The sequence below is a fragment of the Archocentrus centrarchus genome, chromosome 15 (genome assembly GCF_007364275.1).
Source record: "Archocentrus centrarchus isolate MPI-CPG fArcCen1 chromosome 15, fArcCen1, whole genome shotgun sequence".
Lineage (NCBI taxonomy): Eukaryota > Metazoa > Chordata > Actinopteri > Cichliformes > Cichlidae > Archocentrus > Archocentrus centrarchus.
This window is the reverse complement of record NC_044360.1, coordinates 28695092-28711822: the sequence shown is the minus strand read 5'-3', so window position 1 is coordinate 28711822 and position 16731 is coordinate 28695092. Positions and strand designations below refer to the sequence as shown.

The 16731-nt window shown below is 40.2% G+C and overlaps 1 protein-coding gene across 1 annotated transcript in view; it reads right to left on the bottom strand.

The window, feature by feature from the left end:
- rims1a (regulating synaptic membrane exocytosis 1a) overlaps window positions 1-16731 on the bottom strand; it is a 244433-nt gene that overhangs the window by 30698 nt on the left and 197004 nt on the right. The window contains exons 8-15 of the mRNA XM_030748119.1: window positions 15573-15686; window positions 15340-15439; window positions 8303-8426; window positions 5593-5639; window positions 4926-5041; window positions 4703-4833; window positions 3955-4126; window positions 3460-3607 (exon numbers count right to left, since the gene is read on the bottom strand). Of these exons, the coding sequence (XP_030603979.1) occupies window positions 3460-3607; window positions 3955-4126; window positions 4703-4833; window positions 4926-5041; window positions 5593-5639; window positions 8303-8426; window positions 15340-15439; window positions 15573-15686 (952 nt within the window). The remainder of the gene's footprint in view (window positions 1-3459; window positions 3608-3954; window positions 4127-4702; window positions 4834-4925; window positions 5042-5592; window positions 5640-8302; window positions 8427-15339; window positions 15440-15572; window positions 15687-16731) is intronic.

Genomic DNA, 16731 nt, shown 5'->3' with positions numbered 1-16731 from the left:
AAGTAGTACTCTATAAGCAGTATTCAGTCTACCCTTGACTGAATAATAAAACTCATATGATCTGATCCTTGCAGATAACTGTGTCTGGGGGTTAATTCTTTCCACTTCCTAGACTATTAATGATATACAATAACTATCATTATCCATACTGTGAAGATGTGTAGGCCTCTAAATTCTAAAAAGGCACTAATGGGTTTGAAAATAAGGCTACTAGTCTAGATCAATGGTCGAACATAGCTAATGTAGCCAGGATGAACTAGAGTGAAATGTATTTTTCTGGAGTATTTTTTTAATTATTAATTTTTTTAATCTGCATTGTTTCATAGCCAAAAGCAAGCATTAGATACAGTCAGCCTAAATTATGTTATATCTTGTTATATATATCTATACATTTAGCAGTTGTCTACATCACAAAAACATAGCATAACAGCGGTAAAATAATGTATAACTCACTTTAAAAAAAAAAGTCATTTAAAATCATTCATCTGTCACAACATCTGTAACTTTGCAGTATCTAAGCACAAAATCATGCTGTTTAAATCTTGCAAACAGCTATTTTACAGCATTCATTCTAGTCGCCTGCTTCCTAAAATCTAACTTAAACTCACGTTAACAGCCTCATACTTTACAGCTGTTTTGAATTAAACTAATATCTATTACCCTCACAACATGTACATTAAAATTAATGCCATTAAAAAAAAAACAGGAATTCATGCTACTGGCCTGCTACCTCATATGCAATTTAAATTCATGCTAATAGCCTGCCACCTTACATTTGTTTATAATTAAGCTAATGTGTGCTAGCCTCACAACATGTAAGTTAAACTTCTTTTATACCCAGAGGGGATATTAAAGACAGATAAGAATTCATGCTTTTGGCCTGCTACCTCATCTATAGTTTAAACTCATGCTAATAGCCTGCCACCATGTAACATTCATTTAGAACATTACCCTCACATGTATGTTTAAATTCATGACAGTAGCCTGCTGCCCACAGATGGTCTAAAAGATCTCTTTATAATTATGCTAAATTATGCTAACCTCACAGAGTCTAAGTTTAGCTTTATTCCAATAGCCTACTATCTAAAGTACAATTTACACTTATGCCAGTGGCATGCTACCTAAAAATATTCTGTGTAAACCCCTTCAAATATTTTAAAATCTTGCTAATAGCCTGTTATATTAGAATATGCAAGTTTGAAACATAAACAGTATAAAACTGGGACCTATTCCAGGAAGCAGGTTTAGCTAAAAATTCTGGGTTTGTAATCCTAAAATGGCGAAAACTGTTCCAGAAAGAGCGCTAACTCCAACTCTGAGTCAGTTACCGGGTAACAGACTCTGTGAGCCTAACCTGCTCGGTTTTATCCAACAAAACAAAGCATACGGGGGGTGTCTCTCTGACTCCTCCCCTTCTGCTGCACCTGAACCACCTGTCTGATACTCTGATTCATTCCCTCATTCATAAAGTGGCTGTCAGCGCATCAGAGGAGTGAATTCATCTGCAGACATTTATGTTTCTACAAGCACTGAAATCCTAGTTAGACGTTAGTTCATTATTTGCTGTACGCAACATGAAGCTTTTACAGGCGTTCACGCATCAACAGGCTGTAAGGACGGAGACAGCGATGATGTCGTGGATTTATAACTGACTGTCAGTCAGTTCCTCTGAAACAGTTACTGTAGCATCAGTGTTTACATCACACTGATCTGTATGAAGCTTTAGACACAGAACACACTGATCAGTGATCAGAGGAAAAATAGGAACTTTTCAGGATTTAATTAAGTTTTTATATCACAGTTTTTATAGATCATAATGCTAAAACAATATCTGTAATAAGAGTAGTTAATTGGCTGTAACTTCATCATTTTCTGGGCTACTGATGTGGTTTTGGTATCAAAATTTATCATTTTCCATGCTTGTTCTTTCTGCACAGGCTTCAGATATAATTGGAAATAAAAGAAATTGTAATATACCTATTTAATAATAGTAAAAAAAAAAGCAGACATACCTCTAAAGATAACAGTCTGTGTGATTATTATAAGGCTTTGTGGTGGCTCTAAGGTCAAAAGAAAAGCAGTCTCAGTGAGTACACTGGGATGTTAGTTTTACTTGGGAAAGTGCTACTACAGTTTTCCTTTTATTTCCACCATGCATGAAAATCAAGCAGAAGCTGGTTACACTGAAGTGCATCTTATTTTGTGATACTGGCCAGTAGGTGCAAGAATTTTACATTAGAATTAAGAATAATAAAATAATAAGGATCATTAATATTTTTTGAACCGATATGGAATTTGATTGTATTTTTTAAATTACGCTTGCCAGAGAAAAAGATAATTAAACCATAAAATACTATGGAAGTAAACTCTTTTCAAACACTGCAAACTAAAAGCAATAATTAAAGATACAGCTTTGGTGGATATAATTCCATGTTTAATCACTCTAAATCATACAAACACGCACACACACAAACAAAATGCCCTGCACTTCACCATATGTGATAGAGCCTAAATCTCTGCTTTACCAGCGGTAAACCAAAGAACTGCTATGTCTTCAAAGTGTAAATTTCTAATGCAGAACCATGTTTGACCGGCACATGAGGCTGTGATGGTTTCTGGTCCATGTCAACACGTAGTCTTCAACATGGCAGTATTTCTCTCAGTGATTTTTCTGTGATGTCTGCCATTCTTAAGGTTCTATTGCTGTTGTTCTATTGCTGATTTTCACCCACGTGAAAGTGAGAGTGATGGTGTTACAAAACTGCTCTAAATGCTGTGATTCAAACTGTTTTTACCCCTCTTGACTTAAAGGGTGCACAAAGCTTGTTTCAGACACAGAATGCATTGAGGGGCTGTACCCAAATAAAGAGTTTTAAGGTCATTTTGAATCTCAGGTCATCATTTTTTTAACCAAATTTCCATAACTCAAAATTACCAACCAAGTCTGAATGTAACCATTCTTTCATCTCCGTCAGCTTATGAACATTTTGGTTACCACTGTGTGAGCTGTGTGTGATGTATGGAATACATTTAGGCAAAAACAAAAAGTATAGCCAACCATCATCCATATAACACCACAAATAGAACTACAAGCTCCAGGAAACACTGCATGTAATACTAAGAAACAGTCCCCACCCACCTTTAGATACTACTGCTGTACAATCATCAAATTCAGGCTCTGTTACACGCTGAGAACCTAAACAGTAACAGACACACACAAAGATACCCACAGATGTGTACATATACCACACACACACGCATATATACATATATAGATGCACACATCAAATGCAGTATTAGGGAAGTGGAGTGAAAACAGACATTTACATGGACATACATGTTAAACTTTGCTAATGGACACAACCTCTCTTTTGCAGTGATTGCATGTACGCTTACATGCAGAAAATATGAAAGAACTTGTGCATAATTGTACACAACATTAGATCTTGACAGACTCACGCTGCAGTTTCTTGCCAGGGGCGTCTACGTGTCGTCGTGGCAGGTATGGGGAGGGTTGGGGCAGCGGTATGGATGAGACATCATGAGTTTGGAGTGGATACCAGTGAGGCTTGTCGTCCAGTAAGGCCGTCTCCAGCTCTACCAGGACCTGTTCAAGTCATCATCCACGCAGGAAATATGCGCTTTGTAAAGAAGTTGCGTGTTTTATTCAGTGTTAAGATGCTCTGGCCATCATGAGACATGTCATTATTCATGTCAAATAAACACTTTTCTGTAAAACAAATTACGTTAAAGCTGCATTATTGGAATTTTAGGAGGCAGTGAAACGCTATAAATCAGTCCAATGTTGCTCCTTCTTTTTGGCTCTGGTTAGGAGAAAGTTTTTCTTAGCAGTTAAAGGCCACCACCACAGAACAACAGTGTGGAGTTAGACTGAGTGTGTGTGTGTGTGTGTGTGTGTGTGTGTGTGTGTGTGTGTGTGTGTGTGTGTGGTACCTCTCCCAGAAAGATGCTGTCTTCCTCTGGAGACCTGGGTTGGTCCCACACGGTCAGCTCCAGCATGTGGTTGCGGAAATCCCTGCGATGGACGTGACTGTAGACAAATGTCTGGTTCCACTTGGGCTCGCAGGTCTTCTTCACTGCTTTTGTCCTTCGTTTGCTCTTGTCACTGTGTTAAACAACACAAATTCTCAGATTTTAAAGGTTCAGGTCAGTTGGCTCACTTTTACTCTTTCGGTCACGTTCCTGTTTTTGCCTTATTCAGCTGAAAGGAACGGCTTTAATCTGCATTTCCTCTAATAGACGTCAGACGCTTTACACAACACGATGACTGAAGATTTATTTTAACCCTGTGAGGTCTAAGCATCGGACTGTTCTAACTGACAAATATCAAAAACAGTTTATATATCTGGAGGATTGAGATTAGGGGTGGAATATATTCATATAACCTGTATGCGTCTTGTATTATATGAATATATTCCACCCCTAATCTCAATGCTCCAGATTAAAATTCACATAAAAAAATCCCATTTGTATGATTCATTTAAATACCCTTCCCTCTGAAATGACTGAAATACATACTGTATGCATAAAAGAACTATGTCCTCACCTTTCTCTTGCAAATTTTTTTCTGTGCCTTTTTTGCAAATCCTGGACATCATTTTTAACTAGTAAGTTAATGCCTAACAAGGAATGGGTGCTGTGACTTAGTCTGTTCAGAGTCCCTGCATCGGGGTTGGCATACCTGCGATCAGGGAGGAAGTACATTTTGACGTAGGGGCTCCTGGGCCGCCCGTCAGGCCGGAGAGGAAGCTCCACAGCCTGCAGCACGTTCACTATGAGCTGGTGACCCACTTTGTCGTACCACAGCTTCACCTGGATGAGAAGCAGACACATACAGATCTGCTGCTATGTCCTTATATTTTATAATTGTAAAGGTCCCCTACAGTCAGAGTGCCCACACTCACTGAAAGTTGCCCTGGCATTAACTGTGGAGCATCTTGGAGCATCCCGGGACTGGAGGGAGATAGGACATTTAAGGACGGTCTCTCCATCTTCTGGGACTCAAAAGAACTGGAACCTGCTATGAAGGCAGAAAAAATATAGATAACAAATCACCAAGCTTCTGCCATACTTAGAATCCTCTATGTAAATGTATGTAAGTGTCAGTGTAACTTGGGTCTGGAATGCCTTTTATTCAATTATATGATTGAATGTCATCTAAACCTACTGCATAGGGAATAAATTTATAAGTGAACCCAAATTAGTCAGCACCGGCAATATTTGAGAACATCATCAACCACAGGTTTGGAAGGGGAATAGAAAGCAGGGACTTGTAGTACTCATCATCCTCCACACATTTTAAGGGAACCTATTATGCTCATTTCCAACATCGTATTTGTATTCTTGGACTCTATTAGTGTAACTTTGCACTTAACTCAATCTAACTAAATTGTGGAATATTCCTTTATGTTTATACGGCAATATCATTACAATTAGTACATTAACAAAGTTAATTTTCTGCTATAATTAATATCATATAAATTAATATAAATTAATCTTAGGACAGATTATAACATACATAGGCTATAAACAAATAGAGAGCTGTCACAACATGTAAGAAGAAATACCTACTAGATTCTAATGGAGGGTGGGACGTGTCGGGGATTCTTGGGATATCACTGAAAGAGAAACAGCAATAACACATCAGCCACACTCATACTGGCATCGAAGTTGGATTAAACAGTGTTGAAAGTAAAACTGACACACAGGCATGCATGCATATTGATACAGTAGTTATCACACAGGGAGAAAGCAGCACTGTAAATAAAAGCTATTTGGATGTTCAGATTAAAGTGGTTAAAAAAACAAAACATGGAGAAGCAAAAGGAGATGTGAGTAGGTGAGTAGAGCAAAGCTCTTCCCGTGACTGCAGTGTTTCCCAGACTCCCTCATTTCTGTTGGCCCAATCACGAGTTAAAATAATAATGGGTGAACACAATTAGGTCATTAGCATCTGCCCACACCACCAACTTTTCTTTTCCATCACCACAAACCATGGGAAACACCAGAATCCACTGCACCAGCTTGATGTAATATTAAGAAAAGAAAAATGGTAATGTGTGTAACACTTATCAGTATAATTTTCCTTTTCAATACCAAATTTTGCATTATTATAGGGTCTCTGTACTATTGTAGGGTCTTTACCTTACAGTATAAAGCACCTTGATGTGACTGTTGTTGATTTGGCGCTATATGAATAAAACTGAATTGAATTGAATTTTAAGTGTGCTAACAATTCACACCAGGCGTGTTGGTGATTTTTACACATAAAGAGGTAGTGTTTTATTTTTTTGCCTACCAAACAAACAGATATTCAACAATCTTATCCCTAAAAAGCATTCTTTCTGAGAAGTCTCCCTCCTACGCTCAGCGCTAGAGTCTAGACAACAATTTAAGCTTAGCTAAGACAAACTAACGTAAAGCCTGGAAATAGCCTAACTTCAGCTACTTAATGTAAAACTGTGAGACTGAACTCATTCTCTTACTTCTGTCTTAAGTTAAAAGAAAATTGTCTTATTACAAGTTTTAATTCTGACTTTAAGTATTACACTGATAAGTGTTTCATTGATCGTAGGTTGACTTGAAACCCACTCCAAAATCAAAAATAGGAAACATGTATATGCAATAAAATAAATACAGCTTGCTTTATGAATCCCAACTTCAGTTATTCAGAGTTAAGGTACCAGATGCTGTGCTGGATTTATTCATAGACTGTATATAAAAGATAGACGTAGCCACCATGACATTGGCCAGTGGTTTGCGAAGCCCTGTTGTTCATTGTCGCCATCTTGGCTTTTTAAAAACAAGCCACGACTGTGGGGTAGATCTGACCCATCAATCACAAGGAAGGCCATCTATAAAGCATATCATTCTCTATTACGTTCAATAACATTTGAAACCAGACACTAAGACTATAAACCTATCAAGAAAGAGCTTCATGTGGGTGAGAACAAGTGAGCTTTAAGGCCATTTTCCCACAGACTTCTATACAATAAAACTTCTTTTTAAAGGCAGAGGAGTCAGCCCCTGCTGGCCATTTGAAAGAAAGCAAGTTTACGGGACCTGGAAGCTGCATCCATCTTTAAAATATAGTCTATGATTTTACTTGAGGATAAGCCTTTATCAGAAATAAAAAAAAAATAGGAATTCCAGATGCTGCACAAACAGCTTAAAAGCTTGCAAAAGCATTGCTACATTGATGGACGTTTTCCACTGGCCATTTTTGCATCCCACCGAGTGAACTTGCAGTTTAATTTAGCACACAGTGGAGCTGCTTTCCCAAAAGCTTATAATCATATCAATTAGATTTTTCACTGAACAGTATTAAAATCTGTTCATTTAGGGATGCAAAATGGTACCAGCAAAACCAAAATAATTTCCATAAGCGTGGCAGAATTAAGGGGTCCTAAAAAAATAAACAGACTACTTACTGATATTTTCTATACACCCTTCGCGAGTGTTTGGAGAGAAATTCATATATTCAACTTTTTTTTTCCATCAGAAAGCAAAGAGGTAAAATCTGAGAGCTGCAACAGTGGGCACTTTACTGTAAAAATAACCCACCGGATTGGCTTTATCACACACAACACAACTTATTCGAAAGCCCTGAAGCCAGCCTGCACACTGGTTTGTATGAGGTTATTCGGAACGAAAGCTCTTGAGCAATAACAAGAAAGGGAAAGGTGACAAGTTTCAAATTCCCTCTCTTTGAATGAACTCATTCCAATACTTTGCTAATGTTGGCAATGCAAGACTTAGCGAGTCAGCTGAACATAATGTAAAGTTAGAAAAATTAATCTTTTTTTTTCTTGTTTACTGATTTTTGATACTGATGACTCAAAAGGGTTAGAGTTAAAATAAAATCTACTCAGTGATTTCGTCTGCCCTCAGAAGCATGCAAAAATTTCACATGCAGCCTCTTCTTGTCTTAATGGAGTTTATAGCCAATTTTATTTGGTCAATAATAATTTATCTTTTACCATCTGACAAATAAAACCAAGTGCTTTTTTAAAGGGGACATACAAGATAAAATGGCTGTCTTGCATTCCAAAACTTGGCAGCAGTAGGCAACGGCTGGTTGTTTTTAATACTTTGAATGCAGCTGCACAGACACCATCAGAATACAAATATACATCCCAGCCTCCTATTTTGTCTGAGGTCAGCCAATTCTCAGTCAGAATAAACATAGGGGTTAAAATCTACAAATAGACTAGTAACTGACTAATTGGCCTAAAAGATATGGCTCTGACAGTGTATTGGATGTGTTTCAAGCCTGGCTTACCCAATAGGCCTGGATACCACCAGCTCCACTTGGGGGTCCGCTTGAGACTCCAGGATAATGTTATAAACCTCCTTCATGGTCGCTCCTGGTAACAACTTGCCATTCCACTGCAAAACCTCGTCTCCTGAAATCAGATGTTCATGTTGTCACGACTAGCTCAAAAGCCATGGCAACGTAATGGCTTTTAACAGCGTTAGTCAAATATAACAACAAAAACCTTTTATTTGAAATTAACAAAACTAAATAAAATTGCCAATGGAAAGAAAAAATGAAATACATCAGTCAGCAAGTCATGTTTGCATGGGAGCTAGCGTGGTAAGTGGAATGTTGTTTGGGTAGATAGAAAAGCTCAAAAGTCTACAGCATATAGAGCTCAGCAGCTCAAGAGTTATTCTTCCCTCTGAGGGAGCAATTGGTTCATGCTGTTATACTGGGGAACACTGGGCCCAGGTGTTCCCAGCCACACCCACTGGGCACCTGCAATACAAAACACAAAGACAAAGACAACCTACCAGCCCAGCAGCCAAAAGTGACGGGGTCAAGGACCCAACAGGAAACCACATCAACCTGCGCCACCACACACCCTAGATAAAGTAAATAAACTTCTAACACAAAATGGAGGGCCTACACGCTACCCGAACCTTAGCAGCAGGATCCTGCTGATACACTGTTTCAGGAAGAGAAGATAAGAAGAGGACATCATTCCAAAGGGGCACATGAGAGCATGTCCACTACCGTGTTTTTCGGACCCCTTGATGTAGCATATACCCAAAAAATACAGCTGCGACATTAGTGACCATCTAATAAATCTTTGGTTTGGAGATTTCTAAGAATTTAAGAAGGTTAGTGGGTTGTGGTCAGTAAAACAAGTAACTGGAACCCCTGAATCCACATATATACCGAAATGAGACAAAGACCAGATTAAAACCAAGGTCTCCTTTTCAGTTATAGGGTAGTTGAGCTGATGTTTGTTAAATTTCCAAGAAAAGAAACTTACAGGCCTATCCACTCCTGTATTGTCAGGCTGCATGAATACTACACCTGCCGCCACGTGACTAGGATCCACCTGCGGCTTGAATGAGTTCTCCACACGGTGCAACCAGCACTGGAGCACTATACAGAAGGGCCTTAAGACTCTGGAATGCCTGCTGATAGAAACTACACATAATGTAGCATTAAGGGGAATGACAACAGAGGAAAACCTCCTGCAGAAACTGCGACAATATCCAATCACGTCTAAGAATCACGTCGGCTCTTTTTTTGTTCTTTGCACCAGGAACTGTTCTCTGGCCAGCACGTTCTCTTGTAGCAGCCAAACCTGACCCTGGCCCACAACATCCCCTATGTACGTTACTATTGCACGAGCAAATGCACATTTTGCCAAGTTAATGGTCAACCGGGCCACAGACAAGACATTCGAATAATGCAACTACAACCAGCTAGACAGCATAGTCTTCCAGATGACCAACCACCATATTCATAAGGCATTAGAATGTTCCTGGTGTATTTCGCAAGCCAAAAGGCATCTTTTTATATGAATAAAGCCCAGGTGGTGTCACAAAGGCAGCATCTCTTGAACTCTTTTGGTCAATGGCACTTGCCATATTTGAGCTTGAGCAGATCAAATTTGCTTACAAGCTTTGTGATACCAACTTGGGCAATGGAGTCATCCATTCATGGAAGTTGAAATGCAACTGACTTGGTGATACTGTTGACCTTGCCAAAAGTCAAAGCAAAATCTGGGAGTGTTATCAGACTTTAGGACAAGAAGGCCCAGCTAGAAGATGATTTTTGTTTTCAAGCATAAACTTGACTTCACCATCCAAGCGTTTACCATTGTTAGCTAACACCCAGTAAAAGTGGTGCTTGATTGGTTTTGCCTCATCACCTCTATGTCATGTTGAATAAGAGTTTGTGAAAGTGCATCAGCAAATAAACTTGGAAAACTGTTTATTAACTTAGCCAGCTCAACACACTGACTCTTACAGGTGGCCTAAATTATCTAAGTTTCTGAGTTTCACAGTTTTTTAACCAACCACACAGCACTGCCAACCTCTTCCCTTTCTCTTACTGCCAGTGACTGGGGAGGGGAATCCACCAAATCAAGCGTGACAGGTTAAACACACTCTGAACAAGGAACACTGTTGCCATACAGCTCAACCACACAAAAGTATTATAGTTTCAACAGGTTAACACGACAAAGCTGTGCTTTCTTAAGCCTGTGTGGTGTAGAAATTAAATAATTCTTCTGTGAGATCTGCTTCATCACTATGTGATGGCCTGTGAATATGGCCTTAAAGGGGACTTCAACGATTGGCAAAAGAGCCAGCAATTGATCATCAGGATTAAACTGGTGCCACTCAGCTTGATTATCATAAATGCACTTCATCTTTCCTTGAGATGTGGCCAACTTCTGTTTCACCAACTGCCTTGTAATGTATAAACTATGCCGGAACCCATTCACATAGTCAATTAAGTTTTTTGGAGGATTGTCATCCTTAACATTGTCCCTCAACACTGCCAGGGGACCACGTACAGAATGCGCAAACACCAAGTCTTTAGGGCTAAAGCCAGTTCTTTCTTGTGTCACCTATCTGGCGGTCAACATTAACCATATCAAACCCTCCTCCCAATACTTGCCTAAGAGCAGCGACTTTAGCATCTGATGGAAACGCTCCAGCAACCCCTGACTTTGTGCGTGATAGGCTGACGACTGGGAGTGCTTCACCTGAAGTTGTTTTAGCACCTGGGCAAACATGGGAGGAAAAATTAGAACCCTGATCATTTTGGATCAACTTAGGGATTCCAAAGATGGAAATAAATTGTGAGCACACTTTACCACAGACCTAGTTGTCACTGACTGTAACTGGGCGGTCTGACATATGACAGTCAAAAGACACTTTGCCTCCAACTTGGAAGGAGGGAAAGGGCCCATAGTCAAGGTGTATATGCTCAAGAGGTTCTCCCATTGTAGATATTGAGCATTCTGTCAAAGAAACAAAACCATCCGATGTAAACGGCAAATAAGCAGGATCACAAGAGGGTTCTTCACATGTTTCAGGAACAGAAGGTAAGTTGGTAACCATACTCTCAACTGAAACAGCTAGTCCAGCAGACTTCACATTTACTTTTTTCTTCAGAGCATAACAGTCTGCCTTAACATGCCCTATTTTTCTGACAGAAGTGTTCCAAGTATTGTTCCAGAGCAATAAGATCACACGACCCTTCAACAGTTTTTGTCTCTGAAGCCGCACTCCAAAGGTTGATATTATTCAACAAATCACATGAAAACTCCAGGAAGGGCTGCTTATCCCCTTTCCTACCATTCCTAAACTGCTGGAAAAAGGCCTCAAGAACCATCCTGTAGACCTTCAAAAGAGTTGCTTTCACTAACTCATAATTCATGCTCTCTGTCACAGACAGGAGCATCCCCTCTAACTGCCTCACCAAAACCTAACTAACACAGGCCTAGTCTTCATGTGATTGCTTGTGGTGGGTATCCAGTGGGTGTGGTTGGGTCATCAGTGACTGGGAAAACCTGGGTCCAGTGTTTCCCCGTATAAGAGTTGCTTCGGGGCGGGGGAAATAACTCTTCTCCTGAGCTTCATATGCTGCAGCCTTTTGTTCTTTTCTTTCTATTCAAACAACATTTCACTCACCATGCTGGCACACAAGCAAACATGTCAACACTACTGACTCTTTGACTGACATCTCATGGATTTTTCTTTGGTAATTTTATTTAGTTTTGCTAATTCAAACATTGTTGTTCTTTCACTTGACTAATGGTATCCCCTTGCATTATTTGTCATGGTTTTTGAGCCAGCTGTGACAAATGCAGGCAGGATTAATGACTGGATTTGGCATCCCAGTTACTTGACATGAGTGGCAAGTTCTAATATGTTTTTTCTTAACCAAGGCCAACAAAAGTATCACTACATCTGGTCATATGTGTTTTTAACTCCCATATGCCCTCACTGGTCTTGAGACAGCCGAAGCATCAACTTGTGAAATTTGGCTAGAATCACAATTTGAAAAATTAAATCAATCTCATTACAAGGCACCCAATTCCTTATGAATAGACTGCTGTGAAGGATATAGCAATGTGCCCTGTCCTTAATCTTTGCCACAAGGACAGCAGCCTCCAACAATTTCTCAAGGGAGGGATCTGACTGCTGTTCCTCAACCAGCTCTGTATGTGAATCAGAGAAGAGGAAGTCAAACTCACTGCTGAGTCTTCATGCTTACTTCATCGGGTCCCAGATCAACACATGTCCTAGCAAGCATCACAGCACAGGCTGCAAACACCTCTGGGAAGGCCCATTCACAGTCACCTGGTACATTGTTGAGCATCTTGAGATGACTGTTTGCTGTGATTTGGCGCTCTATAAATAAAATTGAATTGAACTGTTAACCACAGGAACTGGACTTATAACTGACAGCGGTAGAACATCCAGCCAAAATGTGCACTCAAGCTAGCACGTTACCAAGGATAACATGGACTTCTTTTACTGGCTTTGCAGGGAAAACCATAATACGTACTCCCCTTGAACCAAATCAGAAAAAAAATACAGCCTGTGCACAGGAGCAGACATACCCTGTGCAAGAGTTGAATCTCCTGTATCAGATTGTTCTGAAAAAGGAACTGTTTCCAGAATAAATAACCCTAAAGCACCAGATACCTTTAAGGTTCCAACAGACACTATCTCACCCTGTTCTGTCAAAGAAACAAAACCATCTGATATAAATGGCAAATAAGCAGCATCACAGGTGAGTTCTTCACAGGAGATAAGTTGGAAACCATGCTCTCAAGTGAAACAGCTAGTGCAGCAGACTTCACATTTACGTATTTGTTTTTTTTTTCTTCAGAGCGTAACATCCTACTTCCACGTGCCCTTTTGTTCCCCCGACAGAAGTGAGAAACCTTGCCAGAATCTAGCCAATCCAAATTTGAAGGCACCTTGCCTTCAAATTTCCCTGAATCTGGAGATAAAGATTTATGAAAAAAAAAAAAGCATAGTTGTCTGCTAATGCAGCTGCCTCACCAACTCTGTTCACCTGCTGTTGTTATACAAGTTGCAATACAGCTGGGAAATGGCATTTTTAAACATTTCCAAACCAATAAGATCACACAACTCTTCAACAGCTTTTCCCTCTAAAGCTGCACCTCAAAGGTTGATGTTATTCACAAATCACACAAAAACTCCAGGTAGGGCTGCATATCCCCTTTCCTACTATTCCTAAACTGCTGACAACAGGCCTCAGGAATCGTCCTGTAGACCTTCAAAACAGCTGCTTTCACTAACTCATAATTCACACTCTCGGTCACAGACATAGCTGCATATGCCTCCTATGCCTTCCCTGATAGCACACACTGCAACAGAACTGTGTGATCAGTGTCAGATTGTGTACCAGATTAACATGTAAAGGGGAGTGGTGGCCTAGGGGAGAAGAAGAGGGTTTGTCACTGAGAGGACCCTGGTTTGAGTCCTTGGGCTGGCATCACTGTGGGTCCCCAAGTAAGGCCCTTACCCCCCCCCAGGTTGCTCCCTGGGCACCCTCTGGCTGCCCCCTGCTCCACATTGCGCTGTGTGTGCTACATACTCCATGTGTGATGGGTTAAATGTAGAGGCTGAATTTCACTGCATGTATGTGACAAATAAAGCTCTTTCTTTCTTCTTTAAAGTGGCTATCCTCCTAACTCAACTTACCGTCTTTAACCAAACTTCATTTTTCGTGTTCAAGATTGATTCTGGCCTGCTCTGTGTCAAATACTTTCTCCAAAGCCAGCTCCATATTTACCTCTGCCTGTTGCTTTAGCTTTTCACGCTCCAGTCATAGCAATAGTAGCTCCTTTTGTTATACAAAGGACAGTATTCTGAGTTATCTGTGAAAACCCACTAGAAGCACACAAAACTGTGTCATCCACCTTGCCAGGCAGTGCATTCATTTCAGCCTTAAAATACATGGAATATTCTTACAGTGGGTACTTTTGTACTAGTGAGCAATACATTGAGGAAATGACTAGCACCCACAACTACAGATATGCTCCTGAGACAAAAGCTCAAACTGTGTTCAACCAAATAGTACAGGAAACACAACCCCGCAAAGCCCAAGGGAGCAGTGCTGCTACGCCTAACAGGGAAAAAACTCCAGGTCCAAACTGTTGCACAACAACATGTCAACATTTACTTTCATTGGTCACACAAACCATGCTTGTTCCAAACAAAAGAAATTTTCCTCATCCTTGATTAGTCGGGAGGAAGGACAAACCAGAAAATGCCATCAAACTGGGAAATTACCCCAAAATGAGCCCCCAGTTTGTCACGACTGGCACAAAATCCATGACAAGTAATGTTAATTTGTTAATTTATGTGAAATTAACAAAACAAAATAAAGTTAACAAAGGCATATTTGCATGTGTGTTAGCATTGTGAGTGGCATGTTTGGGTAGAATAGCTACTTTTGGCTGCTCCCACAGCAGGTAGCGCTGCATGTTTGATTTCTTACACTGTATGCCCTTCCTGATGCAACCCCAAAGGGATCTGTGTGTGAATAGGACCGGGGATCTTTCGCTTGTTAGGCAAATGTGTAAACCACTACGCTAGAAAAGCAAAGAGGGCTGCAGCATATGGAGCTCAGGAGCAGAGTTATTCTTCCCCCCAAGGGAGCAATTGGAGTGTGCTTTTATATACTGGGAAACACGGGGCCCAGCGCTGATGGCCTGACCACATCCCACTGGGCACCTGCAACTCAAAACACAGAGACAAAGACAACCTGCCAGCCCAGCAGCCAAAAAAAGGCATGGTTGTAACAACGTACAGCGCAGGAGAAGTTGTTCTAGTAACTAAAACCACATTTTACTTTCGCCTGGTTAGGCAAGCTAAGTGACAGGGTATCAGTAAGTTTCAAAAACAGGGGTTTTTCTTATATCATCCACTGCAAACCATACAATAAGAATTTCTATAAGAAAAACCAATTAAAATAGATTATTGCTTCCCAGCATTTGTGAGAGCCTCCTGTGGCAGTTTAGTGGATACCTGCTCTGAGATGTCCCACCACATCAGCCAGGCTTCCCTTCTTAACTTTGGTGATGAAGGCACCTAATCTCCCTGACTCCGTTACTCTGCCTCCCACCACCTGAAGACAAGCAGACAACAAGAGAGGGAGGGGAGTTAGCAAGAAACGTGAAATAATGGATGACACTGACTGACACAGTTTAATAGACAAAAATCACTCGAGAAAATGTTTGCATGTCTATATGACCTCTGACCTTTAACCCCAGCAAAGCCCCGGCTTCTTTAGGCATGGTGGCACTTCTCTTGCTGAGGGTGATTCGTCCAATCAGATGGTCTCCTTCCTTGGATGGCTGCCAGGTTACAGGATGCTGCAGCAGGAGACGGAAAATAGCAATAAAAATAGACGCAGTTACACTAAGAGACATATTCACAAATACACACACTATTGTCACTGGTATTTCTCACTTTGATACAACATTTTGAAAACTATCAACAATCCATAGCATTTTTGATACCATGTGGGGAAAAATACCACAGCACTGAGGGTATTTTGACTGTCATTAAATTCAATTCAATTTTATTTATATAGCAGCAAATCACAATAGTTGCCTCAAGGCACTTTATATTGTAAGGTAGAAACTAGGCAATAATTACAGAGAAAACCTAACAAGCAAACAATTATTATTGTAGGGTCTTTACCCGCAATACAAAGCGCCTTGAGGCGACTGTTTGTTGTGATTTGCCGTTATATAAATAAAATTGAACTGAACAACCCCCTATGAGCACTTGGCGGCGGTGGGAAGGAAAAACTCCCTTTTAACAGGAAGAAACCTGCAGCAGAACCAGGCTCAGGGAGGGGCAGTCATCTGCTGTGGGTGAGGGTAACATAGCAGACTTTCTTAATATTTGTAAACAGCTGTTTTGTGAGCACAGATAAATTATCATATATCATGTGGAAAAACCCAGCTTGTATACCAACAAAAGACTGATGGCATATAAATCTCTTGATGCATACAGAGTTGAGTTTGCAATCATGTCCAGAATATTTAATACCAAGATTTGTTTATTTTTGTGCAAACAGCTGAAGTTCTGCCTATACTATAGATAGCAACAAGGGTATAAAATATAGCTGTGAAAGATGTAAGCTATAAACAATTTGTTTGGATTTTTATCTTCTGGCCTTAAAGGATCCACAGTAGACAGACTGCACTTACTTCTGTCCTGCTCTAGAAGGCTGGATGTGACAGGATTGCAGCTGTGATGATAATGAGTGTAACTCTCCCACAGGCACAAAAATAATCATGCCACACTTCATGTTTTAATAATTTCAGGTAACATAATAATGGCTGTAAACCCATTTTAGGCTATTTAAAACCATTAATTATTTATAACTCTCAGTTAGTTGTCATACCG